The 20616-nt window shown below is 56.9% G+C and overlaps 1 protein-coding gene across 1 annotated transcript in view; it reads left to right on the top strand.

The window, feature by feature from the left end:
• The window catches only part of JPH2 (junctophilin 2), a 29889-nt gene extending 12695 nt beyond the window's left edge, over window positions 1–17194 (top strand). Inside the window, exons 3-6 of the mRNA XM_064167809.1 lie at window positions 9221–9339; window positions 12584–13329; window positions 14107–14204; window positions 15142–17194. Coding sequence (XP_064023879.1) covers window positions 9221–9339; window positions 12584–13329; window positions 14107–14187 — 946 coding nt within the window. The 3' untranslated portion in view covers window positions 14188–14204; window positions 15142–17194. The remainder of the gene's footprint in view (window positions 1–9220; window positions 9340–12583; window positions 13330–14106; window positions 14205–15141) is intronic.
• The last annotated feature ends 3422 nt before the right edge of the window (window positions 17195–20616 follow it).

Raw genomic sequence — 20616 nt, 5'->3', positions numbered from 1 at the left:
ATCCTGCCAGGCTCCCTGTGGGGTGCAGGGGGAGGCTCGCACAGAGCAACAGCCATAGCTGAAGGTGGTTGAGTGGCAGGAGCCAAGGACAGGCCCTCCACAGCTGGATTGCCCTACAGCCCCCACAGCGGCAAAGGGCATCTCAGTGCTTCGGCTGACAGCTCAGGGAGAGCCAGCAGGCACCTGGGCAGCTGCTGCACGGCTGGGTGCCAGGACACAGCAGCGAGGCGACATTCCTCGGTGCCGCTCTGCCGGCAGCCGCTCCCCGCGGTGGTCGATGCGTCCATCGGGAGGGTAATCCCGGGCACTCCCTGCTGGCCGATAGGTAGCCAGGCGCTGGCGTCTGTTACTGCACCAGCGGGAGCCCAGGGCTGGCACTCTGCTGCCTTTCTCTCGGTGCTTGGTGGTGCAGACCTTTCCCTGTCAGCTCCTGAGCAGGCACTGCCTCCTCCACAGACTATCAGCAAACACTGAGGTCAGTGTCCAGAACAACCATCCCTAGGGACAGCAAGGGGAAATGTGCCTGGCCTGTGCCACCAGGGCCAGGATTATTTCAGCCTGAGTTTCTCTGAGCTCTTGGAGCAAGAACATTGCCAGATGCCTTGTGCCATGGCATGCTGCCTCCACCCATGGTTTGGTTAGGAGGAACACTTCCACCTGAGCACCCCGGGCTGGGAGCTTGGGGACTTTGAGTCACTTGGGGATGGGGGATGCCCAGTTCCAGTGCCAGAGCTAGGGCTTGGTCTTTAAGGCCTTGTGGTCAGAAGTGAACAGAACTGGTTTGGGCTTGCTTGGGCTGGGGTTCTGTGGTGGGTTTACTGCCCTAGAGCATCAGTCTCCAGCTCTGTAAAATGTCTGCTTTGAACTGCTGCTTGGTCTTTGCCTCACCCTAGAAGGCCCTAGGACTCTCCCTTCCTTCTGTCTCACCCTTACTGTCCTGCCCCCGAAGGCTGCAGGAATCAGGTGGGATCCTCTCCATTCCTGGTCACATGCAGCCATGAGGGCAGTGAGCCCCAGCATTAGAGTCCAGCACCAGGACCTGCCTCAACTGTGCCATCCCCATGTGTGTCCCCATGCATGTGCTCTGGCCTGGAGGGATTGGGTGCTGTGGAATGGGTGATGTGGTGACATCTTCACCCCTTTCATCCCTGTCCCAGAACGGCTTCATCCCCAGCCCAGGCTGGCTGCAGCTCCAGCCCTGACACATTTTTGGCCCACCAAGCCTGTTGGGCTGATGTGTTGTGGCTCCAGAGAAGGGGGCACAGCTTTATCTGTTCTCCACCCGCCTCTCATGAATTTCCTAAGGCACTTTCATGCCCTATTAGGGTAAGAGAGAGCCTGCACTTTGTGTGCACTTTCTGTAGCTCTGAGGAGAGAGCCTCTGCTGGGCAGCAAACTGCCTTCTCCAGAGCTTCCCAGGTCCTGGGGCTCGAAGCAAGTGAGGCTGTGGCTTGCAAGGATCCCCTCAAGAGGAGCAGTCTGATGGCAGGACGTTAGTTCCAGGGATGGGTAGGACTCAGGCAGCTGGCCCAGGGAAAGTGGAATTGATGAGCTGTTCATTCTGACCTTGTGGGAATCCTTCTCTCAAGAGCTTACAAACACAGAAAAGGAACTTTAATCTGCCAACCCACCCGTGGGACATGGAGCTCCTGGTTCCATCCACCCACTGCTGTGCAGAGCAGGAGGTGTTGACTCCCATACAAGTGCCTGAAATCAGGTAGCAGGGAGTCAGGCAGTGGAGCCCTGGGACTGGGGCAGGCTGCAGAGCTCTGGGACTGGGGCAGGCTGCAGAGCTCTGGGACTGGGGCAGGCTGCGGAGCCCTGGGACTGAGGCAGGCTGCGGAGCCCTGGGACTGGGGCAGGCTGCGGAGCCCTGGGACTGGGGCAGGCTGTGGAGCCCTGGGACTGGGGCAGGCTGTGGAGCCCTGGGACTGGGGCAGGCTGTGGAGCCCTGGGACTCAGGCAGGCTGTGGAGCCCTGGGACTGGGGCAGGATGCAGAGCCCTGGGACTCAGGCAGGCTGTGGAGCCCTGGGACTGGGGCAGGCTGTGGAGCCCTGGGACTGGGGCAGGATGCAGAGCCCTGGGACTCAGGCAGGCTGTGGAGCCCTGGGACTGGGGCAGGATGCAGAGCCCTGGGACTCAGGCAGGCTGTGGAGCCCTGGGACTGGGGCAGGCTGTGGAGCCCTGGGACTGGGGCAGGCTGTGGAGCCCTGGGACTGGGGCAGGCTGTGGAGCCCTGGGACTGGGGCAGGCTGCGGAGCCCTGGGACTGGGGCAGGCTGTGGAGCCCTGGGACTGGGGCAGGCTTTCATCACGGCAGTGGAATGTGGGACAGGCTTATCCTGGAAGAGAGAATACTGGAGTGAAACAGCCAGCCTGAGTGCAAGGCCTGAGACAGGCAACCCTCCCTCCTCCTGCAGCACATGTGGGGGCTTCAGCTTATCCTGCTGCTGGCTTTGGCTTTCTGAGTCCCAATGTTTGTGATTTTGCTCCTGCAAACCTTCAGGGAGCACCAGAAGGGACCTGGTGTCCCATCTGCCTGGATGGTAGCCTTGAGTGAAGGTGCAGAGGGCATGGGGCACTGCGACCCAGGCAGCGGCCTGGTAGCCCTCAAAGCTCTCTGCTCCTCTCTTGTTTCTCCTGGACTGCAGCTCTGTGAACGTCAGCCCAAGAGACACAGAGAGCTGGGAGAAAAGGCTGCTGTAAATGGTGATGACAATTTGGCTTCTGGCCAAATGCAATGTCCTAAGGAATCTGCTGCCTTCCAGTCAGAAACAAACAGAAAAGATAAGAGAATTCCTGCTCTGCTTTTTCAGCTGGGGAAAAATGACAACCCAGACAGTGCAGTTTCTCAGTCTTTGGGTTTGGATTGCTGAAATCTGAAAGAGTTTGAGTTAGCAGTTGCTAAAGCTCATGGTTGGAAGCCCTCAACACACCCTCCCTGCCCCAGCGTGGCATTGGCAGGGCTGGCCAGGAGGGAAAACAGGTGAGGGCTGGGGATGCCTCCCGCTTGGTGGAGCTTGGGGCTGGACAGGAGCTCCTGGCTTAGAGTGGGCTCCCCCAAAAGAAATGCCTACTGCAGTCCTGGTGTTTTGTGGAAGTGGGGATTCACTTCCCTGGCCAGGGAGCAGTTCCTGCTCAGTGCAGGTCCAGGCAGGTCACACAGAGGACCAGGGGCTGGCTGACCCTGGCTGTGGGTGTGTGGTGAGGAAACTTTGATCCACCCCTCAGTGGGCTAACCCAGCTGCTTTGAGCTTGCTCAGGTAGCTAATTAAATACGTCTCCAGAACATTAGCTGAGCCCCTTCGGAGGCAGTGTGGTGGAAACCAGTGGTGTTTGTGCAGGTCCCGGGGCTGTGCTGCTCAGAGAGACTTGCTGCCTGGGGCTCTGCTGGACCTGCTCTCGGAGCAGCACGGAGGAGAGTGGACCCAATAGCCAGAGAGAAGAGGAGGCAGCAGTCCTGCTGGCAGCTGCAAATCTCCCCTTTATCCCCCCAAAGATGTCTCTGGATATGTTCTCACGACCTGCTCCCAGCCTGGCTGTGCTGGCAGGATGAGCTCAGGTAGGGTGAGGAACTGCCTGTCCTGCCCAGCTGGGACCACTGCAGTGGGCCCATCCTTACTGGTGGCCAGCATCCCTCGGAGCTGGCAGGCTCTGGCTTGCACTGCTCCACTTAGAGCTGACCGAGGCAGCTGCTGGCTGGCATCCAAGGGCTGGGGAGGAAACAGAGAGCAGCTGTGGTCTATGCCAGCCCTCTCAGCTCGTTGCAGCCCATGGGCTCCCAGGCAGGCTGGCAGGACTGAACCCTGATGGTTAACTGCCCACCTGGTCCTGCTGGACGCAAGAGCAGTCAGGGTGGCAGAGAGTAATTGAGCAAATCTGCCACTGGCTGGGGTGTGCAGGTTGTCATCTAACTGAAGACAGCTGCAGATCTGCGGGGTCTGAGACTGCTGACACTCAAAGTGCTCCGAGGGGAAGTGTCCCTTGGTGAAAGCTGCAAGGGGCTCAGGGCTATGCCGAGCCCAGGATGGCTTCTCACTCTTTCAAACATTCTCCAAGGAACCAAAGGCTGAGGCTGGCTGAGACCCTTGGCTGGCAGGGAGCTCAGACAGGCCTCTGCTCCCGAAGCACTGCACAGAAAAGGATGCATTTCTTCTGGTGCCATGGCCTGTTCTTGCCCTCTCAGTGGAAAGGAGGAGTAAAGGTCTGCTCTAAGCGGTTTGGGCATGTACAGAGTGCCACCACTTCTGTGTGAGTGTTGGTGCCCTGAACTTAAAAGCCTGGGGCATCTCAAGAGCTGGTTGGAAGGGAGGCTGGAGAGCAGAGCTGCTCTGCAAAGGCAGGATGGCTTCTCTTGTGGGGATTTCTTTGGCAGAGGTATGGAGGCCTTTGCTTTAGGAGCTGCTTTGTGATGGCTTATGCTTAAGTCACAATTCAGCTCACATCTTGCAGCTGCAAAGCCCACAGTGTAAACCAGGAAAGACTCAGGCACCCCAGGGATGTCAAGGTCTAAGCTGAGTGAGTTGGTGCACACGAGTGATGGAGCAAAAGGAAAGTTAAAAGTACAGCTGGCTCTTGGGGCAGGACACCTGTGGGGCAGGACACAGAGAGGTTTGTTTGTGGACAGGGAAAGTGTCCACAGAAGATGAGCTGAAAGGAGATACTCTGTCCCATGGGTTGGTTACTGGCAAACGAGGCCTTGTATGAGAGCTCCACTGCTATCTGCATGCACATGGAGGCAGGGGGAGTGGCATAAAGGAGGTGGATGTTGTAGGGCTGCCAGAAAGGGATGCTCCTGCTGTAGAGGTGACACAAGTCCAGACAGTGTGGAAAACAAAGAAGACAGAAATTGTCTGTGTGGGTCCAGTCACAGAGTCACAGAATTGTTCAGGCTAGAAGAGGCTTTAAAAGTGATCTTGTGCAGCCCCCAGCACAGATCTGTGTGTCCTTGTGCAATGTGAACAAAGAAGGGACCCTGTTGCCCTCTGCAGCTTTGCCTCTGCCCCTCTGAGTGCTGTAAATGTTCTTGCCAGGACAAATTGTTATCTTAAGGCTCTTCAGAAGGACAAAACGATTCCTGCTGGATGCTGGAGCAGGGATTTGTCAGGAGTTGGAAAAGCCCTTTTCCAGGAGATGGGAGTTCATCAGGAATCTCCCTTTCGGGAGCTGGCTGGTCAATGGCCTTTTAGCAGCTCATGCTGTCAAGAACAGCAAGACAAAGGTGCAGGGCTGGTCCTTGCTTGGCCTCTGCGGAATCAGCGGCAGGAAGGAGAGCTCAGAGGAGGGTCCAGGTCTGTCTTTCCCTTAATAAGCGAATGTGCAGGAGCTCGGGAGGAGGGCTGAGCTCTTCCCCTATTTCTAACACAAGGTCACGGCTGCACCTGCAGGCGCCCCAGCCCCGTCTGGTATTTGCAGAATTCCCTGCTAATTCCAATCTCGTTTACAGGCTAATCCAACGTGGATGTGCAGAACCGCAGGAGCTGTCAGAGAGCAGGGTGTGCTGGCTGGGCCCTGGGGCTCACCTGTTAGCAGGGTGCTCAGCTGCGGCTGGTGTGTCCCCAAGGCATTTCAGACTGGGGCAGTGAGCCTGGGAGGTGGCCAGGAAGGGCAGGAGCGGTGCTGCTCTGTCCTGCACTAGTACAGAAGCAATTAAAGCATTAGAGCTGTGCCATAGGAGTAAATAAAGCATTGAACCCTGCCTACCCCACCCGTCCAGCTGGGCTGTGAAGCTGCGACCCAGCTGGTGCTACTGGAAGGCAGCAGGGCTGGGCCGGGGACTGCAGGCATTGCCCACATACCTCCTGCATACCTCCCCTGGCCTGCAGCAGAGCTGCTGCTCCACTTGCAAAGAATTCAGCCCAGCTATTTTTACCAGAGCCGCGCGGGGAGATGGCTCAGGGCGAGACTGGGAAGCACTCATGCAGGGCAGTGCTGTGTCACTGGGAATGGGGAGCACGGGGGTTGGTTTGTAAAGGCTCCTCTTTGTGTTTATTGCCCCTGGCTGGAAGTGTTTCATGTTCGTGGCTCATTTTCCAGCACTGCCTTGGAAAAGGCTTTGGAATTCTGCTGCCAAGGATGTTTACTTGCCTTGGTCTCAGATGCTGGGAGAGCAGAGCATGCAGGAGCCTGGTAACACGGTGGCCTGCTTTTGGCTCTCCTTACTAGGGGAGAGCCGCACCCAGTCCACTTCCAGACTACTCTTTTGGAAGTCACCTTTAGGAACCATCCACCTGCCTGTGTGGAGCTGCCTGTTGCTCCCCCAGCTGGGGCCAGCTGGCTGATTAACCGGCTAGGATAGCCTCTGCCTGGCTCAGTGAGCAGCCTAAAGGGAGGGGTTTGTCACCCTATGGTCCTCCAAGAGCAGGAGGACAAAGCCAGGAGTGGGAGCACTTCCTGCCAAGATACTCACTTCGCAGGCTTCTTCCCAGGACTGGCGCCGGGCAGGCTGTGCCCCCTGCACAGCATACCCAGCCTGCTCCGATCCCCCGGGCATGGAGAGCACAGGAACAGCCCCCTTGGCCCCTGCCAGATTTCAGTGGAATTAATTACACTGATCACATGCTACCAAAAAAGGAGGTGCTCTCTCTGCTCAGAGCTTCCTCAGCCCTCCTGCTGTGAGCAGAGGCTTAAAACTGCTGCTTTCTGTCTCATCCTGTCTTGTCTCTGGGTTTTTCAGGAGCTGTAATAGTTTGGGATAAAAAGACCAGGAATGACAGCAATCCCAAGCAGCTCAGCCTGCAGAGAAAGCAGGGAGATAAGGTGTGAGTGTGGGCGTGGAGGTGAATCATGGCTCTGTGTCGTCCTAGGGAGAGCCAGGCTGAGGCACAGCAGCTCCGATCCCTGCTTTCTATCACGGGGCACTGAGCAGTGGTTTTGTCTCCCCATCAAGTCACACTGTTGCCTCTATCAGTTGGGATTAATGCCCTACCTTTAGTTCTTTCCCCACAGCTACTCCAGATGGAGTGGGTGTCTATGGATGTATCTGTACATATTTGTCTTCCACCCTCCAAGGGTCTCAGGACAGCCTTTCTGTCACCTGTTCACTGCACTCAGAGGAAAGCTTCTCTGTGTGTGCAGAGCCTCTCTGTGTCACGGCAAAGAATAATCTGCGTTGCAGGGCAGGTGACCCAAAAAGTCCTCTGAAACATTTTCACTGCAGGGATGAGAACTGCATCTTCCCTTATTGTGAGCTCAATGACCGCGCACCGGCCGGACTCTAAACCGGCTCATCGGGCGCCGCACGACCACAGGACAGGTTGTAATTCACGGCAGTACTTGAGGGCTGCTCACCGCTTAACTCCCGCTCCGCACAGAAACACGCGGGTTTGCAGGCGCCGCAGTGAATGCCTGCAGTGGGCACTGCAGTGGACGCCTCGGTGGGCACGACAGTGGGTGCCTCAGTGGGTGCCTCGGTGCACACCTCAGTGGGTGCCTCAGTGGGTTACCTCGGCACGTGCCTCAGTGCACGCAGCAGTGGGTGCCTCAGTGCACACAGCAGTGGGTGCCTCAGCATGCGTGGCAGTGGGTGCCTCGGTGCACACAGCAGTGGGTGCCTCAGCATGCATGGCAGTGGGTGCCTCGGTGCACGCAGCAGTGGGTGCCTCAGCATGCATGGCAGTGGGTGCCTCGGTGCATGCAGCAGTGGGTGCCTCAGCATGCACGGCAGTGGGTGCCTCAGTGCACGCAGCAGTGGGTGCCTCAGCATGCATGGCAGTGGGTGCCTCAGCATGCATGGCAGTGGGTGCCTCGGTGCATGCAGCAGTGGGTGCCTCAGCATGCACGGCAGTGGGTGCCTCAGTGCACGCAGCAGTGGGTGCCTCGGTGCACGCAGCAGTGGGTGCCTCAGTGCACGCAGCAGTGGGTGCCTCGGTGCACGCAGCAGTGGGTGCCTCAGCATGCGTGGCAGTGGGTGCCTCAGCGTGCGTGGCAGTGGGTGCCTCAGCGTGCGTGGCAGTGGGTGCCTCGGTGCACACAGCAGTGGGTGCCTCAGTGTGCGTGGCAGTGGGTGCCTCGGTGCACGCAGCAGTGGGTGCCTCAGCGTGCATGGCAGTGGGTGCCTCGGTGCACGCAGCAGTGGGTGCCTCAGCGTGCATGGCAGTGGGTGCCTCGGTGCACGCAGCAGTGGGTGCCTCAGCGTGCATGGCAGTGGGTGCCTCGGTGCACGCAGCAGTGGGTGCCGCAGCGTGCACGCAGCAGTGGGTGCCTCAGTGCATGCAGCAGTGGGTGCCTCAGCATGCATGGCAGTGGGTGCCTTGGTGCATGCAGCAGTGGGTGCCTCAGCATGCATGGCAGTGGGTGCCTCGGTGCACGCAGCAGTGGGTGCCTCAGCATGCATGGCAGTGGGTGCCTCGGTGCACACAGCAGTGGGTGCCTCAGCATGCATGGCAGTGGGTGCCTCGGTGCACGCAGCAGTGGGTGCCGCAGCGTGCATGGCAGTGGGTGCCTCAGTGGGTGCTCCATTGTGGGCAGCAAGAGAGATGTGGGGAGCCTGCACAAATAAGCCAGTGAGAGTGCAGGGAAAGCAGCTCTGTGCAAGCCCCGGCTGGAGCAGAGCAGCTGAACACGGTGCTTCACCCTCCTGATTTTCAAGGTTCCACTTTGCCGTTTGAAGTCAGCTCCTTCCCAGACTGCCAGCAGATGGGCTGTAAAGCCAGGCCTGCTTTTAGCATGAAGATCACAGGGCCCCGAGCGTGAGGCATGCGAGGAATATGACAGCCGGGCAGAGGAATCACTCTGACAGCCCTGTGGAGCAAGGAGATCTGCTGGGAGGCAGAGGAGAGGACTCGGGAAGCCAAGCTGAGAGCAAAGCATTAGTTTCACCCATCCTGTTCTTGCCCCTGTGCTCCAGGTGCCTGTGCTGATGGTTGAGGCTTTCCTCTGAGCCCTGTTTTGAGTGCTTTGCAGGGTGGCAGCCAGCTCGTTAGCAGTGCCCACTGCCTCCCTGCAGCACGTGAATGTTCTCCTGCTTGCAAGCGCACCTGGCTGCTCCCTCCCATGCCTCCCTGAGACCTTCACACCATAGCCTGAAGCAGCTGTGCCACTTTCTTGTAGAAAATCTGGTCTTTTCCCCTCAGATATGAGGGTTCTGGGTCAAGTGGGCAAGCACTGAGTGCTCATGCCAGGTGTGCTGACATAATTTTGTTGCTGGACAAGGTCCACTGCTCAAGCTGGGACAATTTTGGCTCTCATTGCTCACCGGTGTCTCCTCTTCTCTCTGCAGGACAGCTCATGCCAAAGCCAAGGCTGAAGGGTCTGAGCAGGCAGCTCAAGCAGCCAACAACGAATCAGGCATAGCCAGAATGATGGCCAGGGAGCTCTCTCCAGACTTCTACCAGCCAGGTAAGACCAGAGACATCTTCTAAGAGGGATTCTGCAGTTTCCTTGGGCAATCTGTTGAAATGCTTTGCTCACTTTGTAACTCCAGAAGTTGCCTTCCTGACTCTCCTAAATCCTCTTTCACACAAGTTCAGCCAGCCCCCTGCGCTGGAGGATTTGCAGTCCTGTTCACACCACTCTCACCTGAGGGAACCTGTTACTGCAGCTTGGACGAAAAACCCACAGTCCCGCAGCTTCCCCTCGTGTTCTCCATAGGCTGACGCCCTCCCCCACACCAGGCAGAGCAGGCAGCAAGCTCAAGTCTGTTTGCTGCACTCCTGTAGATAAATCCCTCGTGGCTATTTCTTGGAGCAGCTTTGCAGGTTGACTCACAAGCCCGTATCCTGTGGGGCCCCACACTGCACGGGGGGACTTGGCTAATCAGGCTTGGCTAATTAGGGGCTGTAGTAGCCTATTGGAAAGTCACTAATGCAAAATCCTGCGTCCCTGTTTATTTGTTAGCATCACTGCTGAATATTTGGCTGGGAAACACTAGGGAGGTTCCTTCTGTGACACCAAGCATTGAGGGATTAGTAGATAGGAAGTGTAATAGTAGAGGCAGCATTGTGAATGCCATTACCTTTCCCTAGCTAGCTACAGATGTGCTCTGGATGGACAGCTTCCCTTTCCAGAGAGGGTAGGAGATAACAGAGCAAAAAACAAGGAGCATTTGTACTGTCTTTCAATACTATTGTCTGGCTCTGTCACCTAACAAGTGCCCTGTTGAGCCAGGATCACACAGGACCATGGCAGAACTGGGGACAGAAGCCAAACGCTGACTCTGTTCAGCAAAACCTGCTGCCTGCTCCCGCTGATTCTGGTGCCCAGGTGCCCAGTACCACACACAACGGGGAAGGAGAATGGCTCACACCTGGCGCTGGGCCAGGGAGAGCCACGCTGACAGATTTGCCTAATTCCCATTAGCCCCCCCCCCCCCCTTACCCCATGCCTACCAGCTGGGTACATGGTGCTAGAGGGCTGCCCCTTCCTCCCCACTGCCCAGCGAGGCCTGGGAGCTGTCTTTGAGTGGGGAAGCAGCAGAGAAGCTGGGCACCAGCGAGAGCCAGCGTGTGGCACTTCACTTAACAATAGCTAAATGTCTCTTGATCCCCACATAAGCCCCCAGCTGCCGCCCGCAGCTCCACGCTCACCCTTTGCACACTGGGTATTTATAGCAGAGAGGCAAAGGAAACTGGAATTCCTGGTGGGAGATTTCTGACATCCAGCCAGATTATTTTTTCCACTCGTGGCAATTGAATGAGACAATTGAGATGGTCTCTGCAAAATGCCTGAAGCAGCCTGGCCTCTGCTCCTGGCTCCCTGTGTGCTGGATCCTCTTACTGCTTTTATGCTTGTCTTGGTCCTGGCCTCTCTCAGTGGCCTTCTCAGCTGCCGATGTATTTGCCTTCTGTGGTTCCTTCAAAATCCCCAAGTGCACAAGGGGAATGTCTCTTCCTGCATTACTGGCTGCCCAGTCCAAAGAGACTGAACTCCACCCTTGGGTCCTGTTAGGACTTGGAGCTGCTGGTCACACAGCCTGGACAGCCTGGCAGAGTTCTGTGACCAGCTTTCCTGCTGCTGCCTGGCAGACAGACTCTGCAATGCCTAGCACGGAGCAGTCTCAGCAAGCCTCGAATCTCTAAGTACTGAGCCCTGGGTTTCATTTGTGATGTCAGCCCTGCCAGCTTAGAGGAGCAGGATGTAAGCCAAAGCCCTTGCTGGAATGTGGTGCCAGTAGGTGAAGGTAGGGAGGTGAGGAGGGGGCATGGGAGCTGTGCGGTGCCCTGCAGGCAGCTGGGGGGGTTGGTGTGAATTATTCAGGAGGAGAAAGCAGCAGGAGAGGGCAAGGAGCCTGGAGTTGTATGCAGCTTATTTTAAGGAGTCTGAACAACTGTTGAAATGGCTTCCAAATAATCCACTTGCAGCCAAAAATAAATGGCCCTGAATGGGCTGCCTGCTGATTGACAGGAGAGCAAAGGCAGGGCACAGCAGCTAAGATCAGTGCCCACTTTCTGCCCACTGCCTCCTCCCAGCAGCCACTGCCTGCCTGGGCAGGAGATAGCAGTGTGCAAATCACTCTGCTGACTCATTAGGGGGAAAGAGCAGAAGCCCAATTTCCCAACCAGGCTCTAGTCCTTAGGGCAGAGGAGATGAGGGGAGGAACCATAAGGCAGCTGGGGACTGCATGGTTAACAGGGTCCATTCAGAAGCACAGAGCAAGTCCTGGAAGGAGGCCAAAGCCACTTTGGAAAGCAGTTATCTGCTGTCAGAAGGGCTCCTTGGTGACCTCATGCTGCCCATAAGGTGCATGCTCCCCTTGTTCTCACACACCGTGCGGCTGTGAAGCCATGCAGGGACCCCTGTCCCAGTGCAGAGCACTGTCCAGGGCTGCTATTCCCAGTTGTTCGGAGGTGGATTTTGCTCAGCCAGCTGCCCAGCATGGGGGATAGCTTTGGTGCCAGGCTCCAGCTGACTTCTCCAGACCCTAGATGGGCTGCAGTTCCTTTTTGCAAGCATGGCCCAGGGTTCACAGGACACAAAGATGTAATGGCAGGTAAGTGAAGAGCAGCACTGGTAACAGACAGCAGCTCTTGTCAGGCAGCACGGGACATGCGACACCCTGTGTGATGGTGCCAGGTGCCTGTGCTGCTGTCGTGGGGCTCAGTGCAGGCAGGAGAGCTGTGGAGCCAGCAGCCCCACTCCACGCATGGTCTGCCCAACCATGAGGGGTGACAGGCAGACCACTCGGGGACGCTGCCTTTCCCAAGGAGGCTGGGCAGCCCCTGGCACCACTTGGAAAGTTGCCACACCACAGAAGCAACATCGAAGGGATTCTCAGACACTAAAGAAACCCTAAAAATTGGGGTGGGAGCTGGACTCACTTTAACCCCAGAACACCTCCTCTGTGTGACCACAAGAAGTGGGGCTGCAGCTTTCCACCGTTTCTCTACCTTCATCTGTAGCTCCCTGCCTGCCCCAGCTCTGCCCCGCTGGGCAGGGCGGGACAGGGAGGCCATCCCTCGTGGAAGCAGGCACTGGGCTGGGAGGATCTCCTCTCCCTGCCTCCAGTCCGGGCCCTACCACAGCCATCCCCAGGCCGGCCGGGGCCAGGGCACAGCTGCCGGCGGCACGACGGCGGCAGGGCGCTGGGGCGGGCTGATGTGCCCGCGGCCCGGGCAGCTCCTCAGCGCAGCCCCTGTCTCCGCAGGCCCCGAGTACCAGAAGCGCAAGCTGCTGCAGGAGATCATCGAGAACCAGGAGCACGCCGTCAACGCGGAGGAGGAGGCTCCGCGGCCCGCGGGCGCTCCGCCGCCGCCCACCCCCCCCGAGAGCCCCCAGCTCCACGAGCAGGACGAAGCGCGGCGCGGCGCCAGCCCGGCCCCCAGCCCCGCCGCCACCCCGCCCGAAGCCAAGCGGGCCAGGGCTGCCCCCCGCCAGGACGGTGCCCTCCGTCCGGGCAGCTGGGCTGAGGCGGGCGGCAGGGCGGGCGGCGGCAGCCCCTCGCCCCCCGAGGCCGAGAGCCGGCCGGCTTCGAGGGGCTGGGCGCGCCCGGCCGAGCAGATGGAGATCGGCCCGCTGCAGCGCATGGCGCCGGAGCCCGACGTGGATGTCATCAAGGGCTACCACAGCTACGCCGTCCGCACCTCCCCGGTCTGCCCCGACGAGGACTATGAGGAGGAGCCGCTCCCCGAGCCCGAGCCGCCCTCCCCGGAGCCCCGGGGGGACCTCCAGCGCCGCGGGGGTACCTCCACCCCGCCGCGGGAGCGGGAGGAGAAGCCCAAGGCGCCGGGGCAGCGCCCCAGCCCCGAGCGCAGGGCCGCCGGCCGGGCCGAGCCCGCTGCCGACAGGAAGAACGAGCCCAGGGCCCCGGCGCGCACGGAGCCCAGGGCGGGCGCCAAGCGCAGCTCGGCCCCGGCGGCGGCAGCGGTGCGGGAGGCGGAGGAGTGCGAAGAGGTGAGGTGGAACAGGCCGGGAGGCACCCCCGAGACGCAGCTTTGGCTTTTCGTGCGTTTGTTTTTCCTCGGGAGGTGTGGATTGGCCCAGGGGGCTGCAGAGGACGCGAGGCTCCTGTCGGGGCCCAGAGCCGGTCGGAGGGGAGGGTCTTGGTTTCGTCTCTCAGCCTGCTGCTGGGGCTGACATTCGTAGTCCTTCCCCGGTTATTTTCCTCCCTGCAGCAGGACAGACGTGTTCAGAGGCACCCCGCTTTTGGAACGGGAGGTCAACAGGCGGCGTTTTCTGATTAACATCTTACACTTCCCTCCTTTTCCCACTGCTTTACCTGCCAACATGGATCTGGAAAGCGGAAGGGGAAAACGCAGGGCAGGGGAGAACTGAGTGGGGTTTCTTTTCTACCTGTTCCTTCCTGCAGTAGAGGCTCTTCGTGAAGTGAAAAATGGCAGCTTAGAAACGTGGGCGAAGTGGGGGCAGAGGAGTTGGGAGCAGCAACTTGGCGTGGCTTGCCCGCTTGTGTGCCTGCAGTTGGGGTCTCCTTTAATCTGCCTTAGCCTCAGAAGAAGCCTGATTTAACCTCCTTAGAATGAGTTTATGGGAAAGAAATAGAAACATGGAATGAAGTAAGGACATTCAACTAGTCTGAGGCTGGCTAAGTGCCAGATTTATGTGAGTTGGGAGGGAATGGTTCTGGAGGTTGTGAACAGCTGAATTAACCTGCGTCTGTCTCCCTGCCTGGAGCTGTGTTGTGTAATGCTGTGGTTTGGGTCTTTCCTTCAGGGACCTAACACAATCGTGATCTGCATGGTCATCCTACTGAACATTGGTCTGGCCATCCTGTTTGTCCACTTTCTGACATGATGTGCCCCTCAGACAAGGTAAGACAAGCAGGGGGACCTCACTGTGGGTGTCCTGTGGTTGTCTGTCCTTACTGTCACCACGAATCACTCACCAGGGGGTGACCTGGTGATGAAAACCCATGGACATTGCCTCAGTGGATGCAGCTGCCTTGCACTGAGTGCTGAGATTCTCAGTATGCCCTTGTCTGTTCTGAGAGCTTCAGAGTTCTCTCAGGGAGTAGTTCTCAGGTCTTTATAGAGTCACTTCCTTAGAGCTAAAAGGCTGAGCTGTGTCAAGCAGATGCATTCCTGTGGTACAGATTAGCTTTCCAAACTGGATGCACATCATTTCATGGAGACTCCCAGTGCAAGGCTGTGTGATGGTAAATTTCGGGTTGGTTTTCTGCAAGTGAGCTGCAAGAACCATTTCCAGTTTGCTCTTTCGTGGCCACTGCTGCCAGGTTCCTCATGCAGTCCAGCATTTTGTGGCACTGAGTGCAGCAAGAGGCAGGAGCACAGAAAATGTGGAGCTCTGAAATTTGCACCAGTGCTAATTCTGTCCCTGTTGTATGGTTGTGTTACCAAAGGTAAATAGGAGCGGAGATGTCTTGACTAGGGTAAAGCGGGAGCTTGGATGTGACTTCTGCTGGATGAGGGTTTGCATTTGGATTTGGTGGCAATAAAACCTTGTGAGATTTCTTGTGCCAATCAGGTTCCTGCACAGGGGAATGTGCTGTGGGTTTGCCTTGGGCTCAGACATTGCAAAAATCCCCAAACCCTATCAAGACTGAACCTGACCCTTGGGCCTCGTGTACATAATGTGAGAGGCACCTCCTAGGCCCCATGAGGCTGCCAGGCTGCCTTCCCTGAGCTTCCTGTTGTGTCCTTAGTCCTCACTTAGCTTGCACAGCCAAAATTGTGTATTGCTGGTGTGTTTTGCTCCTTCTTGACTTCTGTTCCTTTGTACCTGGAACAGGCATTGCTGCTGATGGAGACCAGACCTTGGTGGGGATTAAATCTCAGCCACCTGGAAGCACCTAGGAGGAGGACTTGAGATCCAGACATTGCACTGCAAACATCAACCTTAAACAAAAGAGCCTGAGGATGATTGCGGTCTCCATGCTGCCAGGCTGTGGCTCTGTGATCTCCCCAGGAAGAACCAAGGCTTCTGCCCTTCAGCCTCCTTCTCTTCTTTCTGTAAAATAGCAGTTGCCTTAAATTGTTCTCACCAAAGCCATCAACTGTCCTGCCATGCCAGGGACGAGGGACGCTTCTGTAGCTGTAGGAACACGACTGAGGAGGTCTTGTGCGTGCACACTGATGTGTTTTGTGACTCCCTTGGCTAAGTGCCAGAGACTTCCCAAACGGTGTCATCCATGGCGTGGGCACGAAGCAGTACACAGCAAGCAAAGTGAATCGTGGGAGCTGTGCCACGACTAGGGGTGGACAACGCTGCCTGCCATGCGTGGAGGTCATCCAGAGGGATGAGCCAAGTCTTGTCTTTCCCTGTCTTCTGGAGTTGTTTTCCACAGATGGAAGACTGAAAGGAGGAGCAAGTTGTAATTGGGCTCGCTGAAGGGTAACCAGTCCTGCCCATGCCTGCCAAGGTGCCACAGATGGGGGCCATGGGTGGGGTGCCAGGGCCTGGCTGATCCGAGGCTGTTTGTGCATGTGGGGGTGCTGTGGGTGGGGGTGGTGCCTGTCTTGGGGCCAGGCACCATCTGAGCACTCTCCGGCTCCCAGCAGCACTCTGATCAGGAGAGTCTTGCAGTGGGAGACTTCCACTGGCACGGGAGAGGAAAGGAGGGAGCTGAACTCGTGCCTGTAGCCCTGTCTCTGCCAGGGTTGTGAGTGACAGTGGGACAGAGGCACGGACTGCAAATCCCTCTGGACGCCCGCAGCTTCCTGCCCTTGGCGTGGGCCGCAGAGCGTTCCTGGGATCTGTGAGCAGGCTTCCCAGCTGGAAGATTCAGGGTGGATGCTGTGGCAGAGGTTGCATTATTCCTGAAAGACAAAGCGGTGCAGAGACCTGAGGGGCTCTGCTGTGGTTGGGTGCTGGGCTCAGAAGTCACAGAAGAGTCAGGCCTGCAGTGGTGGCATGGCACAGTGGGCAGCCCTGGCTGTGATTCTTGTGTGCCAGGCTTAGAGGACTGGTGGATTTGCACCAATTCTTCCCAAAGCTGCAGCAGAGAGACCTTCAGAAAATGTTTCTACTGTGATTTGCTCTGGTCCTCAGCAGCATGAGCTTAGAAAGTCAGCACAGATAGGTTAGGGTTTGGTGTGAGGCTGAGTGCTTGAGCTTCTTTCTTCCTCTCCCAGCAGTGTGCATTTTCTGTCCTCATGAAGATAATCAGGAATGCTCTTTACAGTAGGTTGTGCACCTCTGCATCCTGAAATCCCCTGAGACTGGGCAGGAAAACTGAGGGTCTGGAAAGAATGGGGAAATGATGATTTAAGATCAGAGAGCTGCCCAGTCTGCTCCAGAAGTCAGTCTGAGTGGATTTCAGAGATGGGATAACAGACAGGCAGGGGTTTATGCTGACCAGAGACGCAGAACAGAACCTGCCTAATGTATCTGCTCTAATCATGGCATGAGAGAGTGAGAATCATTCAGTACTTCTTTGTGAACCAACTTTATTTTTTAACCTTACTGAGCTCAGGAACATTGCCACAGTAGTGAATCCGTGGTGTTAACTGTGGGAGACGTGAATGTGATCCCTTCCTAAGAACCATGTGGCTGTACCAGTCCTGAGAAAGCTGTGCAGCACCATCTACACTCCCAGAGCTTGGCAGCAGTTTGCTGCTTTTCTTTTCCCCTTCAGTCTCAGTGTTTTGCAGATCCCAGGCTCTGTTGCCTTCGATGCTTTATCTGTGTGCTGGCACTCCCTTGCCAGCTCTGCAGTTTCCAGAAGCCAACTGCTGTTATGAACCTCCCTTGAGAGACCTGAGTGGCTGTTATTTATCACTAAGCACAAAAGTGAGCTTTCTGAACAACGCTAAGGTAATTTCCCCCCTCCCCACCCGGTTCCTTATGCATGTGATGTGCACTCAGTGGTGTGCACTCAGTGGTGTGCTCTCAGTGATGTGCACTCAGTGGTGTGCTCTCAGTGATGTGCACTCAGTGGTGTGCACTCAGTGGTGTGCTCTCAGTGATGTGCTCTCAGTGATGTGCTCTCAGTGATGTGCTCTCAGTGATGTGCTCTCCTCTTAGCAACCTGCTAAGAAAAGTAGATTTGCTTTCGCGCGACGCAGAAACGTCCCTAGTGTGCTCAGCTGGGATGTGTCACACACTTAGCCCCTGAGGGATTGCAAAAGAACAGGTGTACCTCTAATGCATGCTTCCAGCAGTGCCTAGGGTGTGTTCTACTCTTCAGGTCTTACAAAGGCACAGATACCTTTCACTCTTCACACAAACACCTTCCTCACAGACTCTGCAAGCTGTTTACTTCAATCTGTGTACTGCTGTCCAGAGCTTTCTGTCAGTTGTTCTGCTGGATTATGTGCAATAATAAACAGTTACTTGCTCACTGTAGCCATCAGGTTTCTTCCCATGTTCACACAGTCACTATAGTCTCAAAGCAGAGTTCATCAGCGTGGGCTGTAGGAATTCCCAGGTGACAGCTGGATGGCTTTTAGCCTTTTTCCATGTCTGTGCCAAGCTCTTGCACCCTGTGCTGGTATTTGGGTCCTTGTGGAGAGCTGTTTTCACCTACAGCTTTGTAAGTATAGTGGCAGATGTTTGAGGGCATATCCAGCTTTCTGAGTCAGCTCTGAGCTGCTGCCTTTGTGCTGCCCTCCTCCAGAGGTTGCACAGGGTCAGGAGGAAATGCAGCTTGCTGTCCCAAAGCCTGCCCAGGCAATGCAGATGGTCCTTTGGCTGCCTCCTGACCCTAAGGCAACTGCCACGTTCTTCCAGGCCATGTGTCACTGCCTGCTTCCCAGTGCCACAATGCCCATGGGCTTGGGGAGCAATGGTTTTCCTCCACCCATAGCCTGGCCTCTCAGCCCCCTGAAACAGTCAAAGTGAGAGGAAAACCAGGCACTGGGGACAGGAAAATGGGAGCTGGGGGAAGAGTGATCTGTGGGGACGATGGGAGAGCAAAGCCCAGCACCAGCCCAGGGGCCTGAGGAATCCAAACTAGCCACAACCTTCCACCCCTCTTCTATTTCTGGAGTGTCTCACATGAGCAGAGCCAGGCTGTGCATGGCTGGCAGGACTCAAGCTCAGCTTCCACGGGCAGCAGGGGCTCCCCTGGTTCCTGCAGGACACAAAAGGTCTTGTGGAAGAGGATTTCATGCTCTGGTAGAGCCTTGAGGAGCTGAGTTTGGTGAAATGTTTGCTTTACTCTCCTCTAGGCTTGTTTTGCTTCTGGTATGGGAGGAACCAGCAGCATCTCATTCATCCAGTCACAGGGAGGAGGCTGGGGCAGTGGGGTAACCAGAGCCCTTGGCACCTCATAAATCACAGGCTGATGAATGGAGCAGATCTTTGGCCCACGTGTGGCAGAGGCAGCAGGGAGGGAGGTTGGTCTGCTGCTGGGGCAGTGACACATTGCTTCAAAAATGGTAATGCCAGTGAGGCTAAAAGCCTGCCCTTTCCCCAGGCCAGGGCTAACCGTGCTGGAGCTCTGCTACGGGAGCTGCTGGTCCCAGGGGTAATGTCCCTGCTGCTGGTTGCATGTCCCCGGGTGTGGGGAAGGAGGTGATTGACACCTGAGAACCAGGATCAGGGCATCGGCCTGATCCTGTGACCAAAGGGAAGCAGCCTTGGCCTCCACAGTGCGAGGGAAGGAGCAACCTGAGCCCCAGAGTCCTTTGTGCCTAATCTGGCCGGGCACAGGGACAGCCACACTGCCTTCCACTGCCCTTGCAGAGCACCACCCCAGGACCTTCTCCTCAAGAAGAGAAAGCTTTGAAAAGCTTCCTGGCTGGTTCCCTTGCTGAGGAGCACTGAGCAGCAGCCAGTGCAGCATCCCCTGTCTGTGGGAGCAGCACCCTCTGAGCACAGCTCACAAGGTAGTTACCAAGGGAAATTCAGCAGTTATAAACCACAGATTGTCCTTAGTGCCTCTGCCGTCACCCATGGCACTGGGCACCTGTGGCACTGCAGCCATGGCCCCCCCCACAGCTAGTGGCTAGGAAATTGCTCCTGGAATGTGGCACAGCAGTGCCCGCAGTGCCCTCCCATCAGGGTCTGCATTTAGACCCCAGTAGAGCAGAAGGGGCAGGGCTGTCAAACTGGGAGTATTTTAGTGACTGGGAGTCAGTCCCGCAGGCCTGGCAGGGCATGACCTGCTGGGCATCACTGCATGCTGCCCGGGGCTGCCTTGGCTTGGAGGGTGCTGAGGAGCAACCTGTGAGCCAGCACGGAGAGGAGGCAGTGCCGGGCACGGAGCCCTCCAGCGGCCTTGGGAAACATAAAAAACAACCAGACGGCTCCGAGCCATCACTTGGTGCTTGCCGTGCGACTACCTCCAGGCTTCAGCAGCAGCTCCTTGATTGGTGTTTGCAGCCAGGGGCCAGCCCAGGCTGACAGGGACAGTGGCTGACTCGGTCCCTAGCAGGTGCTCCACCCTCCTGCGTGGTGTGACAGATGGAATCAGTTCTTAGCATCCTCTTCAGTGACCTGAGTGTGAGGAGATTAGAAGTGCCTCTGCTTCAGCATAGGCTGTCCCACAGGGCAGCAGCCAAGCTCTGGTGGCCTGCTCACAGAGAGCTGTTTGCTGCAGTCATGGTCGTCTTGGCCCTTCATGTGGCCCTGAGGCAGGCTGGCTCCCAGGGTTCTGGCCAGAGGAGAGGCTTTCCCAAAGTCATCAGCTTGGCCATGCTCTCCTCTGGCATGGATGCTGAATTTCCTTCTTCAAAGTATCTTTACACCTCCCGGATTTGGAGACAAGGTAAGAAGACCTCTTGGCTGGGGTTAAATTGAAGATTTTGGTAAGATATTTAAACATTTGTGTTTTGCAGGAGTGCATAAGCCTTGCTGGGCACCCATCCGTGCAGCACGAGGAGCTGATTGCTGTGTGACCTCTGCTGCCACTACGCTGGGAGCAGCCAGATTCAGGTAAACAGCCTGAGCCTGGCGTCTCCCATGCAGGGTGTCTCTGATACCTGCTGTGAGCTTCAGCCATCCTGCAGCTGGTTCTCCCAGCCCATAAACCTCACTCATCCTTCCCCCTTCAGCCCTTCCCCAAGCCTCTGCCCCCTCTATCCTGCTCGGCTCTGCTCACAGATTCCCCTCCCTGGGGCTCTGCAGCACTGCCAAGCACCCCAAAGAAAGCAGATGACATTTTGCTAGGACATTGAGCATTAGAAGGGCTTTAATTAAGAGACTACCAGGGTAGATCAAATTGAGGAGCAGCTTCAGTGTGGTGAATGATTTAGGAGCCTCACTTCAGTGGCACAATTTATAACCCTGCAGCCTACATTGTGCTGTTGAGAGCAAGTAACT

The sequence above is a fragment of the Pogoniulus pusillus genome, chromosome 29 (assembly GCF_015220805.1).
Source record: "Pogoniulus pusillus isolate bPogPus1 chromosome 29, bPogPus1.pri, whole genome shotgun sequence".
NCBI lineage: Eukaryota > Metazoa > Chordata > Aves > Piciformes > Lybiidae > Pogoniulus > Pogoniulus pusillus.
The sequence above is the reverse complement of the archived record's forward strand: the minus strand, read 5'-3'. Positions and strand labels throughout refer to the sequence as shown.